The 26,693-nt window shown below is 30.9% G+C and overlaps 1 protein-coding gene across 1 annotated transcript in view; it reads left to right on the top strand.

Annotated features, from left to right (window-relative positions):
• LOC132942587 (uncharacterized) overlaps nt 1-13,717 on the top strand; it is a 31,634-nt gene extending 17,917 nt beyond the window's left edge. Inside the window, 9 exon segments of the mRNA XM_061011137.1 lie at nt 1,867-2,207; nt 8,900-9,106; nt 9,576-9,608; nt 9,610-9,812; nt 10,243-10,401; nt 11,133-11,201; nt 11,397-11,465; nt 11,587-11,748; nt 11,864-13,717. Coding sequence (XP_060867120.1) covers nt 1,867-2,207; nt 8,900-9,106; nt 9,576-9,608; nt 9,610-9,812; nt 10,243-10,401; nt 11,133-11,201; nt 11,397-11,465; nt 11,587-11,748; nt 11,864-11,954 — 1,334 coding nt within the window. The 3' untranslated portion in view covers nt 11,955-13,717.
• The last annotated feature ends 12,976 nt before the right edge of the window (nt 13,718-26,693 follow it).

Raw genomic sequence — 26,693 nt, 5'->3', positions numbered from 1 at the left:
ATTATTGGTCTTGTATTCTTGTTACTTAAAACGTCGTCCGAATGGTCAAAACCAGCAGCTCAGAACTAGAGAGCAACACGTACCATATTACATTTTCACGAGTGAAAAGGCGTTTGCACTACATTCAGACTTTTAAACAGTAAACACTATAGTTACTATAAGCGTTTTAACTTTTAGATACATTAATTGCAGTTGTGTCGTTAAAATTGTTTCTAGAAATTCTACGCAACGTTATTACGTGTTATGACGCCAGTCGAAAGAATTTTCCCAAACCTAGCTATTTTAAAATAACAGTTCCCGCCCTAAATATGATTATATTTTATATTTACGACGCGTGTTGTTGAAACATATTTCTATGAAACGTTAATGTATTTAAACGTATTTTATCATTGTATTACCTATACTATGTGATCCATTTAACGTAAGACGCTCATTATTTAAAAAGTAATATATGAGTTACAAGTATTTTAAGTTATGATGAGCGGAGTTAAATGATACTGAGGTACCTCGCGAAATATTGAACCACTACTGCTTGCATGTTGATCTCAACTTCAAATATGTACTTATATATTATCTTAGGTACTATAGGAAAAAACTTTATAAAAATTTGATTAATATTCTGCTTTGGAATATGAAATTAAAAATGTATGTTGTCATTAAAAAGAGTAATAACTTAAAAAACTGATAATGATAAAAAATATAATTTTTTTTCAAAAATGTTGATAGTATGTATAACGACTTAAAATTATTTAAAAGAAATATTTTCAAAAACGTTACTTAAATTATGTGTCTTACGTTAAATGGATCACTCATTATATACCTATTCATCATCTACCAATATAGCTATATATCACATTATATTATGTATAACCCATACTGATTTTCTTCTAACGATTAATGAAAATAGTTTGGTATAATTTATGTCTTAGACGACTAAACGAGTAATCATACTATCGATTTAAAATATATCAAATCACATCATTACAAAAATGTTTCACATGTTCCTATTGAATCAACACTAATGATTTCTTTTTTTCTTTTTTTATTTGTAAATAATTAAAGGTTTTCATAGAGAATTTTTTTCTTAATGAATTGAAAATATATTATACATCAAGTTGTTGATAAGTAGAATTAAAACAAATAGTATGAACCTGCACCTATAGATTTCTAAAAATAATAAAAAAATCATGTTATGCATGCGTTAATATTTTTTTGAACTAAAAATAAAAATATGCAGTTAAAAGTTAAATTATTTCGTCGGCTATCGCCTATCAGTGTTATTTACGACTGTGGAAACAAATCATTGAATGTTTATCCTAAAATATTAAATATACATTTTTCTACAATCAAATCGCGAGTACGGTCGATTAAAAAAAATAGCTATATAAATAACCGTTGTTTCATCATTTACAGTCCTAAACTTACTGTTATATGTTATTATAATATAATAATTAGTGTTATTCAATTATACTTAAAATTTACAAATCATTTATAAAATATAAAACTCAAAAATAAATCCCAAACATTAGAATCATATCATTATAATATATAAACAAATATATATTATCAGAATTAAAAATATAGGTGTTGTTATAAAAAAAAAAAAAATTAAAAGCAACCCCGTGTTGTAGTCTTTTCTGATAATAAATTAATAGGAGTGCCAGCTAGAAACTAGTACAGATTATTATTTTTTAAATTTGATTATATAAAATCATTAATTTTTTTTTTTTAACACAAGAGTCGACTAAAATCAGCAGTCGACTTGTATTGAAAAAAATCTTCTCCGCGTAGTAATAAATTAAATTATAATAATATAACGTAATGACGTTATGATCTATCTTTGTAACAAAACATTATTTCACACAGTGGGAGCGGACTTCTTCACCATCGATAAGAAGACGGGTGCCGTTCACGTGAAAAGTCCCATCGACCGGGAGGCATACTCATTTGAAGACATGGAAGAACCGTCCGTGTTCCTGAAGCTAAAGATCCACTGTCCTCCGTTGGATGATCCACCGGCCGCCCAGCCTCTGCACTTATCCGACGTGGACCAAATCGTCTACGACCCGACTACCACGTTGGTGCAATTGGTCATCGTGGATACCAACGACAACGTGCCGACGTTCGCCGACAAGCATATAGTCGTCGGGTATCCCGTGCAGGACGTGGCTAACAACATTATCCCCAAACATCTCCTGCAGGTCAAGGTAAGTAATTATTGACGGCCGATCGGCAGTGTATTTTATGCATTAAGTACTAAATAATTATCACAGTTGTCGTAATTGTTTTGTGTACGTCGATCGAAAGCAAAACAAATAATGTAAGCGAACAACTCGTGTCGCAGACGAAGTGTACAATATTATTATTGTTGAAGACGGATTCGTTCGATAAAATACGGTTATATGAATAATTGACCGGCATCAAATGTTTTCCAGTTACCCCGACAAACCAAATATTATTGTATGATGTGATGTCTATACACTCTATATACATAAACCATGTTTACAGGTAGTATGGGGCACGGCAGAAACCTACGGGTGCCCCATTAGAAATTCTGCCAAAACACAACACACACGTGTACCAACCTACCCAATTTAAAAACCTACAGTGTCCTCCCCCAAACCCAATGGCCTATGTTGCCGCGGGTTACCCAATAAAAAAAAAAAAAACAGTATGGAAAGACCCATGTCCTATATATATACTCAGTGCTCGAATTGGGAGGGTGCGCAAGGGGACGGCGCGCCTCTACTATTTTTTTTTACTTGGACAGGGGGACGGTACAAACTTATGTCCGAAATAATTTTTATTAAAATGTGGATTTCAATTGATGTCAATTATATAACAAGTTTAACTATTATTCATATCAAAATTATTTTTGATATAAGTTTATTAATTAATTATAATATCACCCTGTGTTTTGCCTATATAGTCAGTAGTTCAAAGTTCATAGTTCATAATATATAAGTATATTATCTAAGACACAGATACTGATGTGCGCTAGTTTACTATCTCAAATCGGGTTCCGAATGAAATGTTATCAGTTTCAGTATATGCGGTTATCATTTATCGGTGTTTTTGAATTTTTTATACCCAGGAGCGTGGGGGGGGGGGGGGAGCAAGGCCCCCCACAGGTTTGTGTTGAGTAACTGCGCCCTTGGAACGCAGTTTTAAATCGTTAGATTGAGCTCCTCTACTTAATTTTTCCCGATTCAAGCACTGTATAGTGTATATACTATATTGTTAGTATATTATAATTTATATAAGTATTATAGCACAGAATATTGACACAGATTTCACGTACTTCTGGCACTACTTTTATCATAGTTTTTTTCGTTTATGCATTAAAGTCTATTGAAATAATAACAAGACAGTCGATGTTATATAACCACAGGTGACTGAACGGTCAATAGAAATTATCGAATCAACTGGAAGTTATACCTGGTTATCAGTATACATCTCTCTATTCAACGATTATCGTCGAGACAATCACTATATACGTCCGTCATTCAATTTATATGGGAAAATCATTGTCTCTATATCTGCTTGTGTTCGTGTATATAACATGTAGGTACACCGAGTTAGTCCAAGCTATCTAACAATCCACGTTATATATTATAATTTAAAACACCTAATGAGTATGGACGTCTGGTACTTTTCAACGGTCAAAACAATTTTGAGTTGATAGTCCTATCAAATAATTTTTTTTTTTAAAGGAGTGTCACCCAATCAGATAAAACTACATCTTGGTAGTATTGAATAATAGTATATAAGGATTAATACTCGTGCTAGTGTGCACGTATCAAGTTTTCGCATCAACAATACGTGTGAAAGTAAAACGTTTTATCGAGTAGGTACCTACTATATAATATAAGTACACTAAACATTACATAGGAATTATTATTAATGTAAGGTATTGTACGGTATATTATTAATACAACGATAATAAACACTATCGACGTTTTAGATAAATCGTGGTCGACAATTTTGGAGAACTGTAATGTAATACTGTAATGTACCTATAGAATGTGTTATTAATTATTACACACGTTCGTATCGCTAGATTTAAATGTGCATATATCATCCGCGAAAAACGTACGAGGTCGATTGATACTATTATTATTATTATTATTATTATTACCGTACCTATACCTGCTACATTGACGCGGTTGTGGTTTAAAATTGCGCGCGGGGTCTAGGTCGATCACGACATAAATTTACTGTGACCGGACATCGGAAACGTCGCTGTACTAAATATATATATATATATAAGATAACGTCGTATATTAGAACGTAAAATGTGTTTGACGTGCTGTGGTGTTTGAGTCGGTCTAGTTTATAATAGTATATAGGTAGGTAGTAGGTACACGCAGACATTCAAGGCGAAATGGACGCCTTAAATAGACAACGGCGTCGATGACGATGATTATTACATGGCCGAAGCATGCAGGTTCGGGTCGAGTTATATTATTATAAAATCGCATACTATAGGTACCTCGTGTTTCCCATACCCACTGTTATTATGAAAAAATATCGCCCCAGCGGCGGCGGCGGCGGCGGTAGTCAAAATGATTAGTTTTAAACAGTCGCGCGCATAACCACAAAATATAACGTCCTAACAGCAATATGAGTAAGTACCTGCAGCTGCTATGATACGTATATTCTCAACTGCACAAGTCCGCTAGTGCTCGACACCGTATAAAATAATATGTTAACATTATTATAACGCATGTATCGTAGGAATATAGTTGTTATATACATCAGAATATCATTATTTTATTTTTATTATATTATTATAATTATCGAGAGCCCAGAGCAGCGCAGTAGAAATCACCCGTGGCGGACGCGATTTTAAAATTTTTTATTTTTGCAATCGCGTTTCGGCGTCTAGTCCGTTTATTATTGTTATTACCTACTATTTTGTTTTCGTCGAACTGTGATTAATCGACCGACGACGAGAAGAAAGTCGTGTCGCTTAAGCTGCCTTCGCTGCATTCAGCAGCAGTGGAGGTACCTATAATATATTATTATTATATATACATAATATATACTATACAGGAAAACTATATATAGATACGCTGGAGGTATTGCTGCACGAACGTATATATTATAATATTATATATTATGTGTGTGTGTGTGTGTGTGTAAACACGCAATTTAATAATTGTTGTTGCAGCCATTGTCTTCCATGCACCTATATATAATAATATATTGTGTTGTTATTTATACTATTACATATTATTATTGTCCGCGGCAGTGTAAACATTTATCGGTGTCTGCCTCTTCTTTTTGACCTTTGACAGTGACAAACAGTGTTTATTGATTTATACACGACATGTATTATATAGATATAGGTATATATAATAAATATACAACAATAAATTAACACCGAACCTATAATATTATAATATATTATATAGGTAGTTGTACGATACTACGATCGCACACATTTATAATGTGTGTTGTATAGATTGCACCCATGTATCCATATTGTGATGATAATATTATTACGACCGATATATTATATTATTATTACTCTATGGTTTAGTGTTATTTACTACCTACTCCGCGTTCAGACAAGTGTTTAAACATGGGCGGCAAGACGATCGTAAACACTAATATTGATTTCTGTTTTACATTTTACCTAAGTATATTATGTATAATAATGTACAGGATCTTCCAAATTCCATGTGACTAGAATGGTAATGACAATGTCAGTTCTTATGCAATTCTGGACATTTTTGTCTCACAGCATTTAGGGGACCCTATATTATATTATATATTATTAAAAAGGTGATTTGTTATGGTACTCCACGACTCATTTGAACATAAAATACTTATGATAGTAGTTACTAAATAACTTGTTCTTGTTCAAAATTCGATATTTATGTATCGAAAAACTTGGGAAAAATGTTACTATAGAATATGAAATTAAAAATTCAAGTCATTATTTGACAAGAAAAAAAGAGTGATATAACTTATTAAATTTTCACGATACAAAAAACTGTACTTACTATCGTAAACACGTCGAATTATTCTCAGTGTAAAAAGCAATTGAAATATTTAACACTTTCTCAAAATTCCAATATCGTACGGCTAATAACACCGATCTATAATGATAACGAATAACGAAATGTTTTTAAAGTGGTTATAAACGATAGATTTTATCATATTATCAACTCATTCCATTATAGCAGTCGGTTCGTTTCATTGCTAATTCAATATTATTTGTAACAAAACTACAAATATTAATAGCTGCCACAGAGATTGATTTACTCGACTTATTGATTTATGGCATTGCATATTATCTTAACATTCGCATATTACATTTCAGTAAATTATATTGTAGAACACTTTACTAATGTGTTGCTACGAATTCGTAATATCACGAACGCTATTTTTCATTACCTATTCCGTATTCGCACATTTATTGATTTTCACAGTACCTATAGAGTAAGTATAATATCTCTCACAAGGCCACAACTGTTACAATTGTTGACTTAATGTTTTAAAAACATAGTAAATACTGCGGAATGCATGAAGACTTAAGTTATCCATTTTTGTAATTCTGCGTATAACGGCAAAACAAAAACAAGAAAAAAAATTACACGTGCAGCTATATTTTACTTCATTATACAACTCGTCTTGTTTGTATTCAAGAAGTCTGCAAGTACTTAAAAAGGGTATGTTTTTTGTGTTCAGAACTTGGAAGTAAAATAAAAAAAAATGAAATATAAACTTAAAGTTGTAACTGTACAAGAATGTATGATATATTTTTTACTTTTATGGTTTAATTTTTATGAATAGCATCATCCATGTCTTATATTTTCCGTAGTCACATTTTGCAGAAAAACCTATTATATTATTAAATTAAGTCTTAACTAAAATTCAAATATTGGTTATAAGTATAAAAAAAAAATGTTAAAAAATATACCTCCTACTGTAAGTAATCATCTTACGGTCCCTACATATATACTTCAATTGCACTGTCTCTGTGTCCAACCGTACAGACAACTGTACAGATACATTTGAATGTCATACATTTTAATGTAATATTATATTATAATCCTACGGTTCTTGAAATAGTTAAACCTTTAATATTTCAATTAACGGTTTACTACCGAAAACCCCACGCAATAACACGTTACATTTCGAATATAATCAGTTCAAAAACTGATCTGTTGGTACTTATACCTATTGTGTTGCACATTATACAGTTAACACAATAGGAGGTTACCACCAGTGCAGTATATTAAATTGTATGCGTAATTATATATATTACGAGTGTATGTAACGTATATTTATCGGCTTGCCGGATTCACGGTCATGAGCTTTATATTGAAATAACATATTGAAGAATTATTATATTACGCTAGGTATCTATACAAAATAAATCCATGATATTAATATATTATATTATCCATCATTTGACTGCAGGATAATAGTATTTACCAGATATTTAGTGGATATACCTTGCATAATATTCGAGGATCGTCTTTTAATTATTTCATTCCTGTAATTTTCAATATAGTACAAAAGATAAATGCCAATAAAAAATATTATTCAATTGTAACTTTATTTCATATTAATTTATTGTTAGAATATAACAATAATACTAATATAAATCCTAAATGCGTTATGTAGTACTTACCAAATTAAAATATTAATTAGAATATACTTGATCTTGCTTAAGAAAATATAATATATTATAACAAATTAATTAGGTAGCTTGAGAAATCCAGGGCAATGGATAAGGTTCTACAAAAAAATTCAAATTATATAAACATGTAAATACCAACATGTTTTTAACGTATACTATTTAATTAATGTAATTAAAAGTGCTTCGTAAATGGTTAAAGGAAACGTGTGTAATAGACAAATAGACAATTCTCAAAAATTTATTTTTGAACATTATGTGTATGGAATGTATACCATTGTAACAAAATATTGTCCAACTTGATTATATATTTGTTATTTAAATTATTATTGAATGCATAAAATATCATGATGTAAAAACTTTTTTAGCTAACTATATTATACTTGATGTGAATATTTATGAAAATTGTTCACAAGTCTTTATAGGTTTGTTTTAATAGAATACAATATTTATTTTGCTTATTTGCGTATTTTTCTATTCCGACGGTGAATGTTTGTCAAAGACTTTTTTTTAATGAAAATTATTTTTTTTTTGGTTTTAGTGATTGAGTTAATATTTCATAACATTGTACAGAGTTGTATTGTATTATACATTAAAATGCTTACCATCCCATTCATATTTGTTCTATATCGTAAATTATTTGTGCTTTCGTGTTTGGCAACTGTAAACCCAATAATGGTTTCAAGATTTCATAATATAACTAGGTTTATTCTTTCTTGTCAAACTTTTTTATTGAATTCCGTTCAAAAATGTCCAAAAAGTTTTTTAATCATTATACTCCTCATATAATATATTTTTTGGTCGTTATAAATGGTACATACTTTCTATCAAATATAATTTGCAGAGAAGACAAATTGTGTAAACATGTCTTGCTGATCAAAACTTCTCAAATTACTCTGAAGAAAAGAATTCTTTCTTTAAATTAGGTATATACAAGTAAAGTAAAAATGAATTTTTACAATATATGTCTGTTGTAGTTAAGAAATATATATAATACGCACAAGGTGTGAAAAATGCACTAATATAATGCTAAGGTACACATATTATAATGTACCTACATAGTATCATAAAACTTATCGTTGTCTTGCCGTTTCGTATGAAAATATAATACAATATGAACGTGCAATGACGATGACGAATGGAATGACATAAAATATATTATTACAAAATATCTAATATAAGACAAGTAGAGTGTAAACATTTTTTTTTTTTTTTTTTAAACAGTTCGACGATTTTTGTTTTCAGGCGACAGACAAGGACGCGGGAAAACACGGAAAAATACAATACTCGCTGAGAGGAAACGACGCTAATGACTTTATCATTAACTCGGAAACCGGAACAATATACTGTGCGAGCCTGGTGGACGACAGCACTGTGAGCAAATCGTTCGTGGTGGTGGCCAAGGACAACGATGGCAAATCCGACGGAATGGAATCCACGATGGCCATTACCGTAAGCATCGAGATCCAGTGACATGGGGAACTTGACATTTTTCTGAGGCTAGATTGATGTTTTATTCACCCTACACATCAAAATAAAGGCATTCACTGTAATATCTGCAATGACCTGTCATAGTTATTACTATAAAGTTGTTATTATGCCTAGTGTACCTAGTTAATACTAAATTATCACCTATTGGTTGTACTCACCCACCACCACTTAAAAAAAAACTCATAAAAAACCACCTCTCGACTACCCCCTTTGCCACGCCATCACGGTCGGATTGATTTATATTTATCACAATATACATACAATCATGGTAGTATTCGGTCGCTTCGTTTGGAGGGCTTAATGGTCGGGGCCAAAAATAGAAAGGTAAAATATGCGAGAACTTGAGGATAACTTGGTGTCGTTGTGCATATAATGATTATCAAATATTATAAAACGATCTTAAAATAGGAATTTGATCGGATTATTTCAGGTGAAGTTCCTAACGTTCTCGGACATCGTCCGGGGTGAACGTCCACTTCAGCATCACCGAAGACCACGCAGCCGTTGAATCGCAGCTGTCCGAAATATCGGGCGTCAAAGTCATGTCACTCACCAACGACGTTATTAACACGTTCATGGACGGACAATGGCGCACCGACAGAATGTTGACCGTGTACGGAGTGAACAACACGGACGGTTCGGTAGTGCCGGCGTCGGAATTGGAAAGGTCAGTGGAAATAATTTATGCAACAACAAATTTAAAAAAAATTAATTAGTACGTTACTTTTAATTAGCGCCACTTTCAAAATATTTGTTTAGTCGGATTTGGGATCGTTAAAAAAGCTAACATTGCGAATTGCGATTACAAACGATTATAGAAATAATAAGATATTATTATCTCGTTAGGTTAGGTATCTCGTCGGAACAACTTTTGATAATACTACCTACGAGAGTACTTACTCTATGGTGTATACAAACGGTTTATTGAAATACGGGGGCTGGTGAAGGGTGAACGTTATAATATTAGCACCCTACTTTTAAAAAATAAGTTTATTAATTGATTAAACTTTTTATTTAAAATTAATTTTTGTACACCTAGATAGTATTATGATATTATAATATAGGTAAGCATAATAACCACATATATTATTTTTCAGAAATCTAGGACAGAACGACAAAATTTTGGGTATTACTCAATTATTCAATATGAGTGCCAATAGTGAAACGAGCACCGTGATGTCCTTAGTGTATGCCGCCATGTTTTTCCTGATGCTTTCAATGGTAGCTGTGGGTCTGTTATATTTTGGATACGTCAAGTGAGCACACGCGATAATATTATATTAACATACTAATTCAAAGCTGGGCCAGTTAATGATTTTTTCAACTCGGTTGGGTTTATATAAATTAATAAGAACAAATTTAAAGTTGGTTACATTTTTGCATAACTTAGTTAAGTTAAAAGTTAATAAACAATTTTTTGTATATAGCACTATCCTACTTTATTTTTTAAACAACTCAAAACTATACATAGTTTGTAAAGTTTTTTTTTTTTTTTTAATACATTACCTACTTTATTGAAGTTTTTTATCACAAAAAAAAAAAAATCACACCAAACATTACCAAAATATTTGGTTGACATTAAAACGAAATCGATTAAAATTAAAATTAAAATATAATTCAAAATAAAATAAATTAACTTAATTTCTTAAAATGAAAATCGAATCAATTTATTTCATGTTAATTAAAAAACAATTGAGTTAAGTTAGTAGTTAAGTTAATGGAAACCCGAAAGTAACTAGTTAAGTTACAAAGTTAAAATAAAATAACTTTCATAAGTTATCTTTAACTTTTTAATTCTTTAATGCCCAGCTTTGCATAATATTTTATGTATTATTACTATGCGTAATATCCTTGCGTTTAAATCATAGTAGGTATACCAATCGTGTTAAAAATATATATAAAAACGGTTCAAACCACCTTTTGTTGATTTTATTACCGAACGCTGTCTATCGACCATCATAATATATTACGATTTTATATGCCATAGGAACGGACGTTACTTGTCGTGTATTTCGAGTCCGTCTACGACGCCGCTGAAAGACGATATCGAAAACATGTGAGTACCTATACCTACGCACAGGCCATAATATAATAACTCGGCCATTTATCGCATGTCTGCTCCACGTAATAATATTATTATAGGTACCGCGTGCATATTGCGTATACATGTAATATTATATCATTGTACGTCAGTTTAAACCAGTTTTTTATTTATTATTATTATTTTTTTTTTTTTAACAAACGTTCACAGGAGTCAGAGTAACTGGATTACTACTTTCAACAGAACCAACCTGACGTCCAATAGAGTGCGATTCCCGGGGTGATTATAAAATAATTTTTTTTATTCATAATATTGCCGCGATATATTATCAGAGCGGCATTATATAATATTCCGATTTTCTATTGTCAAACGGCGCGTGGTGTTTTTTTATGTTTCGCAGAAATATCAACTCCGAGGCGGTGCCATGTAGATCCAAAATCGCGGACAACGCCACCGTGATCGTGGAGAACAGCCTGTACGAGGCCATACCGCCGAAAGCAACCTGCACCGCCGCCGTCCTGGCCGTGAATAATAATTCGACTAATTCGATAATTAAACTTGAGTAAATATTCAAGAAGTCCTGTATAATAATAATAATAATAATAACGTACACTTAAAACAATATACTGCGTGGTTCGTTTGAAATACATATTATATAGTTTTCTTTTCTTTTTTAGTTCTAAGGTATCCTTCGAAGACGACTTGATAAAATTAGAAAAAATGGATGAGGCGTTTTCGCCCACGGACGACATGTCTTTTAACTATTGAGTATCGACTGCCCGCCATGGTAAAAAATCACTATAGACGTTCGATATCGGTTCCGGTTTGACGTTACGTTTTTTTATCCGGATAGCACACTTCGCACACATATTTCTATACACCTATAATACCTATTACCTATAATATATATATACAATACCTTCTGTTAATATGATAATTGTATATTATGTTTAAAACACGTTTACGAGACCTTACAATACTTTTATAATATGTTTGCACATGTTTTAGTCGTTCAAGAGTCACCTTGATTATTGATTAGTCCTTGCCCAATACAATATTTTATATTTATATTATATAATCGGAAGCTCATTCAATTTTATTAAGCTATAAGCGTATAATATCGATGGCGTTAAAAACCGTTACACTTTTCTGCAAATAGGAGTGGTAATTTTTTTTTCGATGATATTACTATTATATGAACCTGTTATTAAATTCAACGATTCGCCAATTTCAAAAGCGCTTACCGATCACCTTGTAACACATATTTTATAATACCGATGAGGAATTTAATTAAGATAATAGCCCGGCGTATACACAAACACTGGTAATATCATTTAATGTACATGTATGAGTGTGTGTGTTTCAGTGTTTGTGTGTGCATGTGCATAGATCAATTTTTAATTATGATTAGTTGTGTAATTTTGAAATGTCGATTTATACCATGAAAAAAATCTGCTGCTCGTGGCTTGCTTTAGGGTCAAAACGTGCTCGGCTATACTTGCATTGTTGGCAGAAATTAATCTATATTAAAATCCTATTATCAAAACGATAAACTTGAGAACAAGCTAGTCAAATCTATTAAATGTATTGTACTGTTTTGTATAATCCATTTAAGGAATGTATCATTCAACTGAGACTCGATGGCACAATATTTCGTGTTGTAAAACTAAACATTAAAATGTCTTATTTTTTTCAAAACTGTAAGTAAACTATTTTATAATAAAACTATATTGATTTTGTGGAAGCTCAATAATATTTTATTCATATCGTCTACCATTAACATTTTCAAATATAATCATACTACAAATGTTTTTTACTTTCATATTTTATTTTATACTTTAATGTTGGTGCCATAATTAATTTCAAATATATATTCTTATGCATAAAGCGTCATACATAATAATTAATTTTATATCGATCTCAATTATATTATGTGTTCACAAAATGACTATCAACAAAATATGTTAAAAGTTCCTTAAGTGTAACTTTATTTTGAAATGACGTGTAGTTATTATACCTAGTTAGTTGTTTTTTTTTTTATTATTTTAAATAAGTCAGTAAGTCAATTATATAAAAACCATAGGCATCATTTTTGATTGGAAAACTTTCATTTTCAATAAATGTATTCAATTCGTATACCTACTAACAAAATGTCTTACACTGAAAAACACTTGAAAAACTAACATTCACCATTTATGTGAGCACTAATCATTTTAAAGGGTATTTCCTATGTTATTGTAGTTATTATTTTATTTAATGTTTATACTTTATATAATATGCAGGAATATAATTAATATTTTCTTATACACATCTATCGATAGTTATAATATTTATATAATAGAATAGGTGTACATTATATTTTTTAGTATACATTTAAGATTTTATTTTTATACTTTAGTAAACATAATATAAATAATTGTAATAACAGCTGAATGAGAACAAATGTAAAATAATATTTACCTATTATAAATTGTGTATGTATATAAAAATGTTTAAATAAACACGTAAATCGTAATACAGTTTATATCATACGTCATGGAGCGATGAGTACTTAGATTTTCTTCTTTTTTTAAACAATTACATATTTTTATACATATACCTTATATCTGTATCACGGTAATTTAAATTGTAGAAAACCAGATACAGTTCTATATGTTGACTTAAAAGTCTGCTCTATCTTAATGAGTACCCAATTAGTAATATTTGCAGTTCACGTATATAGCAATCATTATTCGCCATTCAATGTACACGTATTTGTAATATATATATATATAGGTTTTAAATTAGAATTTGATTGACTTTCTATTGGATTCTTAATAACTGTGTGGCAAAGGCCTGCGTGTTGTTGCCATATTTGTTTCCCCTCAAACCACTGCCGCAGTCTCGCGGAATCCACATATTATTATTATCGATAAGCACCGCGATAAACTTTCATAATAACGATAATCTAAACGTTATAATAATTATTATTAGACTTTGAAAAAATAAAACCGAACCAATTCTCGGGTAAGGGTTTATTGGCATTTCGCACGGTATGTGCATTTACCTATATAAAGCTACCTCGGCGCAACACCATAAAACAATATGCCATGTGTGCATAATATTATTATTATGGATAACATATAGTTACGACGCTGCAATATTGCGTATAATAATATAATATTATATAGGTATCGGTAATATTATTATGTATAATATGCACCACTGAAGGCGGTCGGTACCTACGACGAAACCGGTTCATATGGGTATAATTAGTGTTGGATTGTCATCCGCGTGCGAGATTATACAATTTGCCCAGATATAATATATCGAGGTAGATCGTGTATCTATATAATAATATAATAATAATTAATATCTATAATTCTCGTCTATATATAATATGTTTTTTTTTTTTAATAAAATATCTATAATATAAATATAATACTATCTACAGCAACGCGTAACACTGCACGCGAATTATCTCTGTCTCTATATATTATATTATAATAACCCTCCAGGGATACTCTCCTCCGCAAGACTGGATCGTGATGTATTGTGTTACGGGCGGGCTGCACGCGCGTTTCGAAACGGATGCCTCGAGTACGCCTAAATCGTATAATATACAGAGTGATTCACCACACAAATGCTCACCCCCCCCCCCCCTCTTATCATCAATAATGCAGTTGTTCAAAATCTGTTTTTTCTAGTTTTAAAATATACTTAAAGACTACCTACATACATATGTACCTATTACCAAATTCTTGAGATTTTTTGTACTACTTATGGAAATAAAAATATCTTTATTTTTAAAAAAGAACCCCTCATTTATTACTGAATATTTTGTGGCAGATAGTTTTTCTGAAAATATTAACGCATAAAAATAAAAATTCGAACGATTACTGTTTGATTTTTTTAACTTAGTTTTTAACGATAATAATTATAGATCCATATGATATGATAATATGTTTGGAAGATATGGGGGCTATGGTGATTTAAAAATTTTAGTAATCGATATTAATATCCATCAGACGTTTATTATTTCTAAAAATGGTCCAAGTATAGTAAACACTAGATCTTATATTATGTTTAGTTTGTATTTTCGTAAAACAATTTTTAAGGACTTACTTTAACAATTTACTTGAGGACAAACATTTTCAAAAATAATTTGTAGTAAAAAGACGGGTTTTGATTTGAAGAACAGTAGTTTACGGTACCACCATAGGTAGTGCAAAAAATCTCAAAAACTATTTGAATATAATATGTTCTTAAAATATAATATTTAAAATTATTCCAAAATCATAATTTTCATTATTAGTGCAAAAATTGGGTGTGTACACTGAACATCCTCGGCGAATCACCCTGTATAATATTGTACAATTATTATATAGTGATTACGGTTGTTTCCTTTCTTTTTCCCGTACAGCACATTTTAAGAATCGAACTACATCAATAGCTACTACAAAAGCTGGTCATCACGATTAAAATACCAGAGAAAATAGACCGAGAGTGAGATTTTCGACAAAACGCGCGCTCCAGATTTGTCATCGGCCGGTGTGATGTATATATTATAATATTTATAATAACGATATTATAATTATTATTATACCCATCGTATTATGGGCTTTGGCGTGAAAACACTTTACCTACGGTCTACATAATGTCGGGCCCATGGTGGATTCCAATATTATAAGCTCGTAATAATACTATTATTATTATTCGTTTTGGGCGGCGTGACTCGCGTCTGACCCGTCATCATCGTACGCGTACAATAATAATATAATGTTTATGGTAAAACGGTCGCTCGCCTGTAGAAGATCAAAACACACACGCTCGGCGTACGATTACGATCGCGCAGCGCACATTCCGATCTCGAACGTTATTATGATTAATGACACTCATATATATATATATTTTAAACAATATACGTACGTATATATACAGTATTATAATATTATATTGGGGAATACAACTGCTGCAGCACGGAGGTGGTCAGATATAATATTTATTTTTTTTTTCAATCCTCCGCCGTAATACAATAATAATAATAATATTTAATAATAATAATAATAATTGCAATATTGATTGTTTCGGCGGGATGATGCCTCGGGCCGGTACTATGTCGTTTCGAAACGCACGTGACTATTTATAGCAGTGTGGTATGTAAAAATCGATTAGACGAATTATTATTATATAATTATAATATTATCGAAAACAATTGACAACCTTATTTCGCCCATCGTCGTGAAACAAATCTTCAGCGCTGAAACGAGTTGCACAAATCTTTAAAAGCTCATTATCAGATCACCGTGTCTATGTCTATCGTTTTAATTTATATCATATATTATTTTAATTACCATGATACTATACCAATCATAATAAACCATCTCTTATGAAGTTATATGCTTGTGGTGTAAAAGTATTTATTTTTATTTAAGTTCTCAAACTCATCGTTCGTATCTATCAATTTTATACCGTTGAATTTATACTCAAAACAAGGGTGTGGTATATCCATCCCGTATATTAGAGATAATAATATGAACATCTTCATTGCCGCTATAAAGGTTGCCGCTACGCAACTATAAGGGTTAGTAGGTAGATAATAGACATAGACTTTTTAGGGCGTATAATTATGATTAATATTGCGCCTCAGCTGTTACATCATCAACATATTATTAAAGGATTTTTTTAACTATGCATTATTATAAATATTGTAATAATAAGCATTTGTACATATGCGTAACCCATGTGCGTGTGATTTGATTTTATCGCATCTATTTCATGGAGAAAAAAGAAAATTCAACGGTTGGTTAATCTTTATAATATAATATTTTGACTGGGTTTATATGAAAATATCCCACTGTGCACCGCAACTCCGCATAACCCTTTAAAACAGCAAACTATTTAGATTTGTATATTCTAATTTTTTTGGGTCATAGGTATCTAGTATTATTTTCCAAATGTACAAATCATAGATTTTATTTAAACAATAAAAAAACTTTTAGTTTTGAATTCTTGATTGAACATTATAACTAAAAAACAAAATTTTAATAAATAATTATCGTATAAAAAATCTAGATACTTTCAGATTTACACAAACAACAAAAATCTCGTTGCCATGTACATGAATGTTTGAAAAATCTACAATTCGTATCTGTGTCACATAGTTAACTTGTCACTTGTCAATATTCATTTCTGGTGTTCATTTCGAATAATTCTTCGCAGGTACTATTGTGTCCGGCCAGGATTCTGAAACCGTTTATCATAATATCCTCCATTGTCGTTTGTACCAAGTTAGTGTAGGTTTGCCTCACGTATTTCATGCACTGTACATCTGTACTACCGTCGGCTCTTTGCCACCTGTTTTGTGCCGTTTCGCGGTCGAATGTCTTAGAGCTGTATATTTTCATATTGTATACCTAATTATATTCTGTGGTAATAATTTAATAATATTATAATGTAAGAAAAATGTAATAATTAACACAATTGCGCATTTTTTACCTTTTTACCTGAAAAAAACACAACACGATTTTGCACTTTTTACCTTTAATATTTGAGCAAACGCAACCAAGATTGTGCAAAACAAATATTTTGTACTGTTGGAATCAATTAGAGAAATTAACAATAATTGTCCTATAATATCTTTAATGATTTAGTTACAATACTAAAACTTAGTATATTATAATATATACATGAAACATATACAAATAATACGCAATACAAATTCAAAAAATTTCCCAACATTAATAATAGTGTAATACATAAAATCAAAAGTAAATAACTATAATGTAATACATCACAATTACCTCCGGATAAACGCATAAAAAATATAAAAAAATCAAGTTCTTATAACTTTTTAGCACAAAAATGTGGTCCTAATGTCAATAATTAATAATCATTTAATGATATCTCATTAATATTATATTTTTTCCACGTATTAATTAGAAATATAATATTTTCTTCTTGTTCTTTACGAGGCTTGTTAATATTTTGTTGTTTTATAATATATATTTTTAAATAAGATTTACTTTTAATATCTAATAAAATATGTATAACTTGGTGGTGAATCGATGGATGAGATTTATAAAACTGAGCATTATAGTGGCTATGGAAAGATTCTGGCCCATTGGTCGTTCTTGCCTCTGTTGAAGGTTAAGTTGCCCATAAAATCGGTGGAAAAGCGGAATCTGATGAGATGTAATTGTTCAGTATATAATCGACAAATTCAAAATTATCAGCAGGGCTATTTTCAATTAAATAAGCAAAACCATCTTCTACATATTCTGAGGGTAAAAATCCAAGTGCGAAAAATTGTTTCAACCAAATACATAATTCAGATTTTGAACTATAGTTTTTTAATAAATTATTGTCACTTTGAAGTTTTCTGAACCAAGAAAGGGCTAAATGAAATCTGCAGGTCATAACTTTGCAGTTTGGGAAAAATATCTAATAGCATTGTGAGCACTTTTTTCAAAATAAAAATGAAAATTTGAATGCTTTAATGAACTTCAAATCTATGTCAACCAATTTTAAACATAAATTAATAATTGTGTGCCACATTTGTACATAAGTTTCAGTTGATTTTGAAGTTAAAAAACAGTAAACTATAGAAACATCATAACCATTTTGTAATATATGTATTGTATACAATTGCTCAAAATACGTGGGTGCATATGAAAATATTCCGTCTGCAAAAATATGGGATACAGATCGATACACAATATATTACTATCATTATATGCGTTGTGAGACGAGTGAATAGCACGATTAAGTCACTGAGTGACTGATGCACGAATATACAATTTATAAAGTAAAACTTCCTTCCTTATAACGGAATTATTGCTCGGTACCAAATGATTTATCCGTTATAAAGTATTTTCTGTTTTAGGGGGACCAACAGATACGCTGGATATAGGTTATCCGGGATCGTTGTCATTTTCACTGTTGTTAATAATTAATGTCTGTATTGTAGGGGGTATGTTATAAGAAGGTTTTACTGTATTTTTTTTTATATTTTATAATATATAGTTATAGTTTATAATACAAGGTGGGTCATGGGAATAGATCCCAAAATTAACGGATTTTTTCAGCGCAGAATGGGAGTAAAGAAGCATTCGGAAGAGCTGATTTGATCCGTCCATTAATGTCGTCTAGTTTCCTACCACTATTGAGTGGGGGAGTGTCGTTTACCATGTGTTCACGTAGAGAATTCAAACGAGTAGAAACTGCATCAGTTGAGACGAAGTCTTGCTTCACTGTATTCTCTCAAAACTGTTTAGACCTACTTGATACGTGCTACGAACAAGATGATGGACATCATAATTAAATGCTCGATTTTATTTCTAAAACTTGAAATGTCACTATTATTTCCCTGCCAGAAAATATAAGCAAAATGGTAGCAGGTCTAAAATACCCCGATAGCTATGTTCATCTGGTTGCATACCTTATTGTCCTTATTCCCTTGGCCCACTCTGTGCAACATCAGCGCCCTGGGTCCGATTTAAATTCGCTGAGCTGACCTATAATGAGTATAAGGTCTGTGGTTGTTTTTAGATCAATATAAAATAATGAATCAACCCTCAAAACAACGTCCATTGGCGTTTGACGAAAAAAAACTATATTTTTCAATATTATTGTAGTACTTATGTTGAAAAGAGTAGTCAGTGAGCCGGTTTAAGACAACGAGCGATATACGAAAACTTGTCGATTTGCGAAAACATAAACTTTTGACGATTATTCGTAGAAAACCCATGAGGTTTGTAAATGCATAAACAAAACACTAAAACGTTATATTATATGTAGGTAGTGGCATCAACATATAGTAATATTATTATTATTACTGTGTCATTTAAAAAACGCTCAAAATTCGAGTTTCCATTACGGACGAAAAGAACATATTATAAGTAAATAACCGTGTTTTTCGTACCGTGAATATATATACTTACATACATAATACATGTAGGTAATATCAAGTAATATTATTATTATACGTATTTACTGTGAATCGTTATAGAGTAATAAATTACTGTGTTATATTATAATATTATGTACCTATATATATATATATATATATATATACTATATAGGTATATAATATAGTTCACGAGTGGTATATATAAATATATATATACAATATATGGATGTGTGTACACACTTTCAGCGTTTAAAAGTGCTAAGACCCACGCACTTATGCCATATTAAACTGCAACAGCAGAATAGATAACATGTTTTTATCGCAGTATGATTTTTATTTTACCGCGTTTTTCTTTCTATAATATTATATGACTCATGATCGTTTGCATTCATAATAATATCAGTTCTCATAATATAATCAGAATCAGTTAAGTATTATAGTCCATAATGAGTTGGCTATAATTTAATGCATATTATTAGTACTATTATAATAGTTATGATCGCACTGCAGTAATTCAATAAATGTGTGGTGCACCACTTCAGTTGACAAAGACCAAAATATGCATATACATATTTGATTATTCAACGGATGGAATATCTGTGCAACGATTTTACAATGCGCAACCGATTAAAAGTATTTAGAAATATTTGTATTTTGATTTCGTGATTAAACTATACACGATCGATGATCGTGTAAATATATTAAGGTAAGACATAAAACTGGACGAACGATTAAAAATATGCTAATGCAAGACTTGAAATAATTTTGTAGAATATTAATAATAGGTGCACCGAAAAGCCAAACAGACAAAATACTGTAAATACTTTAAATGTTGTAACCGAGATCCAGGACCAGCGAACGTAGTCTCTCTATATTGCGAGTATGGAACTTCATGTAAAAATACAAAATGGAAAAATAAATATTAGATACCTAGCAACTGTTTAAACCATCTACCAATCTAGTTTTCCTTTTCCGTATCAGTCTAATAAAAAGTATACAAAACATTATTAGTAACTGTTAAATATGCATGCGCTCGTGAATTATACATTTCGTGTAAATGTAGGTACAGTTATTTTCAACTGTAAACGAAGTATTCGTTATTGTTTATAATTTCCCTTCATACTTTCAAAGTATATTATATAGCTTAGACTCAAGTACATATAACTGTGTAGGTTAGGCATGTACAACATCAGAATTTGATGTGATATTGGAATTTCTGTAATTCATTATTTTTTGTTAAAGGCAACCGCTTTTTAAATAAATTATATTTTACGTTGGCAGATATTTAGAGGCTGAAACAAACACAATCACATACAGTATTTTAAAAAGTATATTATAGCATAATATGATTCGAATAACACAATTATGTAATATATATGAATATCATTGATATTAGGTATAATAATATATGTAATAGTATATTATTATTATTATAAATCAATGCTTGAAAGTTGAAGCATATAATATGCTGCATATGATGTAAAATGTAAATAATACAAATTACAGTAAATATTGCAACTATATAATATATAATTTAACTTGTCGAATATAATATGCAATAACATACCCATTATATAATAAATTCACTATTATTATGATAATATAATGTACGTTAAATGTATAATTTACTAATTATATACATATTGGTAATTTTAAGTGTTAGTTCATACTAAATATAAGTTCATTCTGGGGCCTGGTTGTCGCGGTAGTTGGTCTCAGTCACTAACTTGTTCTGAGGGCAAGCACCAGCCGGTGTCACTTGTTCCCGGAGGGTATAACACGATACGTATACGTTAATTCTTTTTGGCAACATGATTGCGTATGTTTGTAGATGTGTTAAAAAAGGGAGCACTGTAACTGCGAACGAATCGCCGCCATTTTATAAAATAGCACCGTAAGTCCACAACACACATTTTTTGGAAAACCATAACTCCGCAAAATATATTTTTAAAGTTATAACAATTAACATTATTAAGCAAGAAAATAAGAAATACGTTTAAGAAAAAATAATAAACACGATTGCGTAATGCGTATACAATTGTATGCAACGTTTTCAAATGTATTAATTTTACCATAAACCTAATAAATATCCAGTAGGTACATGTAAAATTCTATAATAAGCAATATAAAATAATAAAATATAATTATAATAAACCAAATAATACGAAATAATAGTAAAATAATTATTAAATATTTAATACAATTGTCAGTTTTTAATTTGTTAAAATAATGTATAAATAATAAATTGTAATAAAATAATAATTAATAAATAAATAAAATCAAAAAAAAAAATAAGTCTTATCGTTCACACAACAAAACTTTATGTTTTAAATGTAAAACCAAAGCAGATATTCTAAGGAAGAAAAATTGCTGAATCATATATATTACATAGGTATATGTTTTAAGGTATATTGCAGTGGAAAAATATCTAGTATCATGCTACATTTTATTAGGAATTGATAATTTTTTTTTTTTATTCATTGTTGATTCTATAGCAATAAACAAAGCGTTGCAATGATCAGCCTCGGAAAAATCGGTTAGAAAAAAATTGTACTCAACCCAAAAACATATCTATGTTAAAACATAAAAATCTGTAATAAACGTAGCGTGCTATAATAGGTACCTATTTGATATTTTCTCTGCAAAATACCCGTTTGAGCACCTCCAATTTACCCTTTTTAAATCTTCTTTCCATAGGTTTAATCTATTTCTGTACCAAATTTAGTCGCAATCGGTCCGGTCGTTTAGGAATGCAAAAAGGATAGACAGACAAACATTGATTTCTATATATTATATAGGTTATATTATTTTAATTAACGAAGTTACTATGGTATTGTAATTAAATTGTGCATCGGCCACTAGGCAAGAAGCGTATTTACGATTTGGGCGCCCTAGGTACACACATTTTGCCACCACTTTTTTTCTCAGTTTCCTTTAACTTATTGTCACAAAACATTTTTAAGCCCCCTCTAATTAGACAATTTACTTTTTCTCTCAGTTAAAAATGATAACCCACAATGTATATTTTCCACTTATTGCATTTATGCTTCCACTAATTTAGAGAACACTTTTATTTTACCATTACCACTCAATTTATTCCTAGTAAAAAAGTCAACCTTTATAATCAAATAAAACAAATTATAATTTTAGATTTTAGCCTTTTTTTCTAAATTGTACATATGACAATATAATAAAATACATTATAATATACATACATAGATAATATATGTATAGAAAATAAATGTTAAAAATATAATAAGAAAGATACAGGTCACACTAATATAATTTCTCAACAAATCCTATAAAATAAAAAATAAATAATTTTTTTGTTGTTATAATTTCACTTTGAAAACAATTTAACCTCAAGCAACGGCGCCCCATTGAGGATTGACCCTCGTACCCCCCCCCCCCCTAAATACGCCACTGTCACTAGGGTGAAACTATATGAAATATCTGATTACCTACAAAAAGATTTTGTGGATATGTTTATTTTTTTGGTTACTATGGTAACGTGATTATATATCGGTTGCTAGGGATAACCTAGGTGCATATCAAGGTAACGCAAAATTGTAACGTTATGAGTCATAACTTATGACGATAAATCACAAATATGAGAAAAAGTTGTATGGGGCCAAAACAATTATAATCATAATTATTTTTGAAATTCACGAATTAAAAATTTGTTGGTGAGTTGGTACATCGTAATGCGGGTACTACAACATACACCGAATGTCACATTTTGACAAATCTTAAAATGTTCCTGTTACATCGCGTGTGGCCGATCCACAGAGAGAGGCTGGCTACCGTATACCTTCGTCTGACTATGTAATACAACAGTAGTCGATGTTGGAAAGAAAAAGTAAAAAGGAATTAACGTATGCGACGGTAACACGCTACGGGTGGTACGCATAGGTTGGCGCCGGTTACGATGAAATTTTTGAGCATGATAAATTATGATGATGGAACGCACCCGAAAAACTCTTGATTCATCATATAATATTGTTGTTTACAACAAGTCATAGTCCGTCGATGGATAAATTTGTTTATCATGACGTTTATGAAATTTTAAAATTCGTATTATAATATTATTATAATATAGTTGGTCGCCACACTACCGTTAGGATCCAGAAAGCCACCATTATTTCCGGCGTCGTTATGATCGTTGATATTGACAGCTGTTTTGATACTGACAAAGTATTTATAAAGTATTATTATATAACATTAATTTATAGATTTGACGTTGAGTGGAAAATGTTTATTAATTTATCAATAACGTATGAAAAAACACAAGATAAAAAAAAAGACAAGACAACAAATATACTTTTTTTACAATTATTACATGTTTGGGAGCAATATAATCGAAATAACGAAATACATAAAATATGACTTACAATACTATATAACCTTTAAAGTAAACAGCAGTTGAATGTAGAACTCGAATTTGGATTGAATAAAATATCAAAGTGATAATTAATTAAATTATTATTGAAAGTAAGATGATCATGACATACAATTATTTTCTCGTTATTCAATTGTATAGTATCATAAATCATAAAATATCAAAACAATAAGATCGATTTTAAATTCACTTCTACTACTCCATCCTTGCCAAGGCAGTATCAAACATCAACATCCCAGAGAAATAAGAAATAATGCTCTAGATAAGGTCTGATTACATATGATATTATATATTTTATACACACACACATACATGGTTGATGCAAGAATAATTCAGTTCTTAGATCTATTTTTATTTTTTCCGTCTAATGGGTTCCCCAATTCCGTCCAAGGACCAAATTCGCGAACATTACATTTTTTTTTATACATTTTTTAACTTTCAAATCATCTGATACTTTTTACCAATGATTCATAGAATCGATTGACTCGATATTTTTTGGTCGATGGCCATCGTTTGAATTAGTTTCAATCTAATTTTCGTACTTGAAATTAATGGTACCCATACATAATTGTATAATACAGTATACCTTAATAGTTAAAATATGACACTATAACTTTTATTTTCGAATATCATATATCGCTCTATGTAACGACGTAGGTGCCTCCTATTCTTTGGGAAAATGATTATTTTTTTTATTTTTTTTTTTAAATACATAATAACGATTAATAATATTATACACCCGACTGCACTCACTCTATCGTTGGCCGGCCGGCGCTGAGCGAGAAAATCTCGCACACAATAATAAGGTATGTGTATATAACGTCAAACTAAATTATAATAATATAAGCGTATCTGCAGCAGTGGTTCGCGTGGCGGCGATTGGCAAGACCTTGCGACCGCGGCTTATTAACTATCTCCTTATAAGCTGTGTGGTCCGGGCACTTAAACATTTAACATCGTACGGCGCGTCTGCGCTCGTGTGTGTGTGTGTGTGTGTGTGTGTGTGATGCTGTGTGTGTGTGTGTGTGTGTGTGAAAGAGTTTCTGTGTGGCTGCGTATGATCGTATTACGAAATTAGCTACCGGGTGTTCCCCGTGGTCCGCGACTGTCGACTGTCCAAAGGCGTCAGTATTATAGCACCCACACACGCATATATTGGAATTTTACAAGTCTTGTACCTATACGGACAGCGTGTATTATATTATATACGAGTCTGCACACGCACACGTGTATAATACGTTTCCACCGATCTCCTTACGTTTCTAAATTCCCTAGTTATGCGCTATTGTTGCCAAGGTTCGGTGTGATTTAATGAAAAGTTGAAGGTCCCAGAGGTCAACCGGTTGTCAATGAATCATTTGTCGGACCGCCGGTATACGAACACACACACACACACACGCACGCACTCGCATTTTCTTCTCAAAGCACGGGTGCTTGGACTAAATGCACTTTTATAACCAGGTCAACCGCCGTATATTATGTGGTTTGAACACTGCAACGACGGCGACAAACGGTCATTCGTATAATAATATAATAGTCGTCATCGTTGTTATATCCATTTTGACATGCACGTCATGTCATTTGGGCTGAGAGTCTATCTTAAATACTTTTTTTGGTTACATTTATTATCATTCGTTACTATGTGAATAATACGTGTGTAAAAAATTTGAAATTTGATAAACTCGTTATCCGCAGCAGTTACAGCGGTGTGACATCATTCATTCGTTACTATGACAAATCCCTTGCAATTTAAAAGATTTGCCGTGCCATCTGATTTCTTTGGCACCGAAGGATAGGTTTTAAATTTTTTTTTTACCCCAGGATTTATATTTTTATCAATATTATTGCTCAGTGTATTGGCGAAAACTCACAGAGTTTTATATAATACGCATAATATCCGTACACGATTAACGCATTAACCTACAATGACCACGTACCTATATGTAAATATTAACTGTTTTGTATACGTTCGGAATGGTTCTTTATGGTATATGACTACACATAATATATAGGTTCTCGTGATAAATATACAGCACTTGTTGTAAATCATTTTTTCCTGCGGTATTTGAGGCTTATAATATAATGTTATAATGAAATTAGATTTTAACTTCGACCTCCATTATGACTCTCCGATGAAGCTGCGAAGTGCATTAATTGCTGTGCTGCCTGCCTTTACGTATAACAACTTTTGATTTGCCGAGTAAACTGAACAGCGGCT

Source organism: Metopolophium dirhodum, chromosome 4 (genome assembly GCF_019925205.1).
Source record: "Metopolophium dirhodum isolate CAU chromosome 4, ASM1992520v1, whole genome shotgun sequence".
NCBI lineage: Eukaryota > Metazoa > Arthropoda > Insecta > Hemiptera > Aphididae > Metopolophium > Metopolophium dirhodum.
This window is presented reverse-complemented; position numbering and strand designations above follow the sequence as displayed.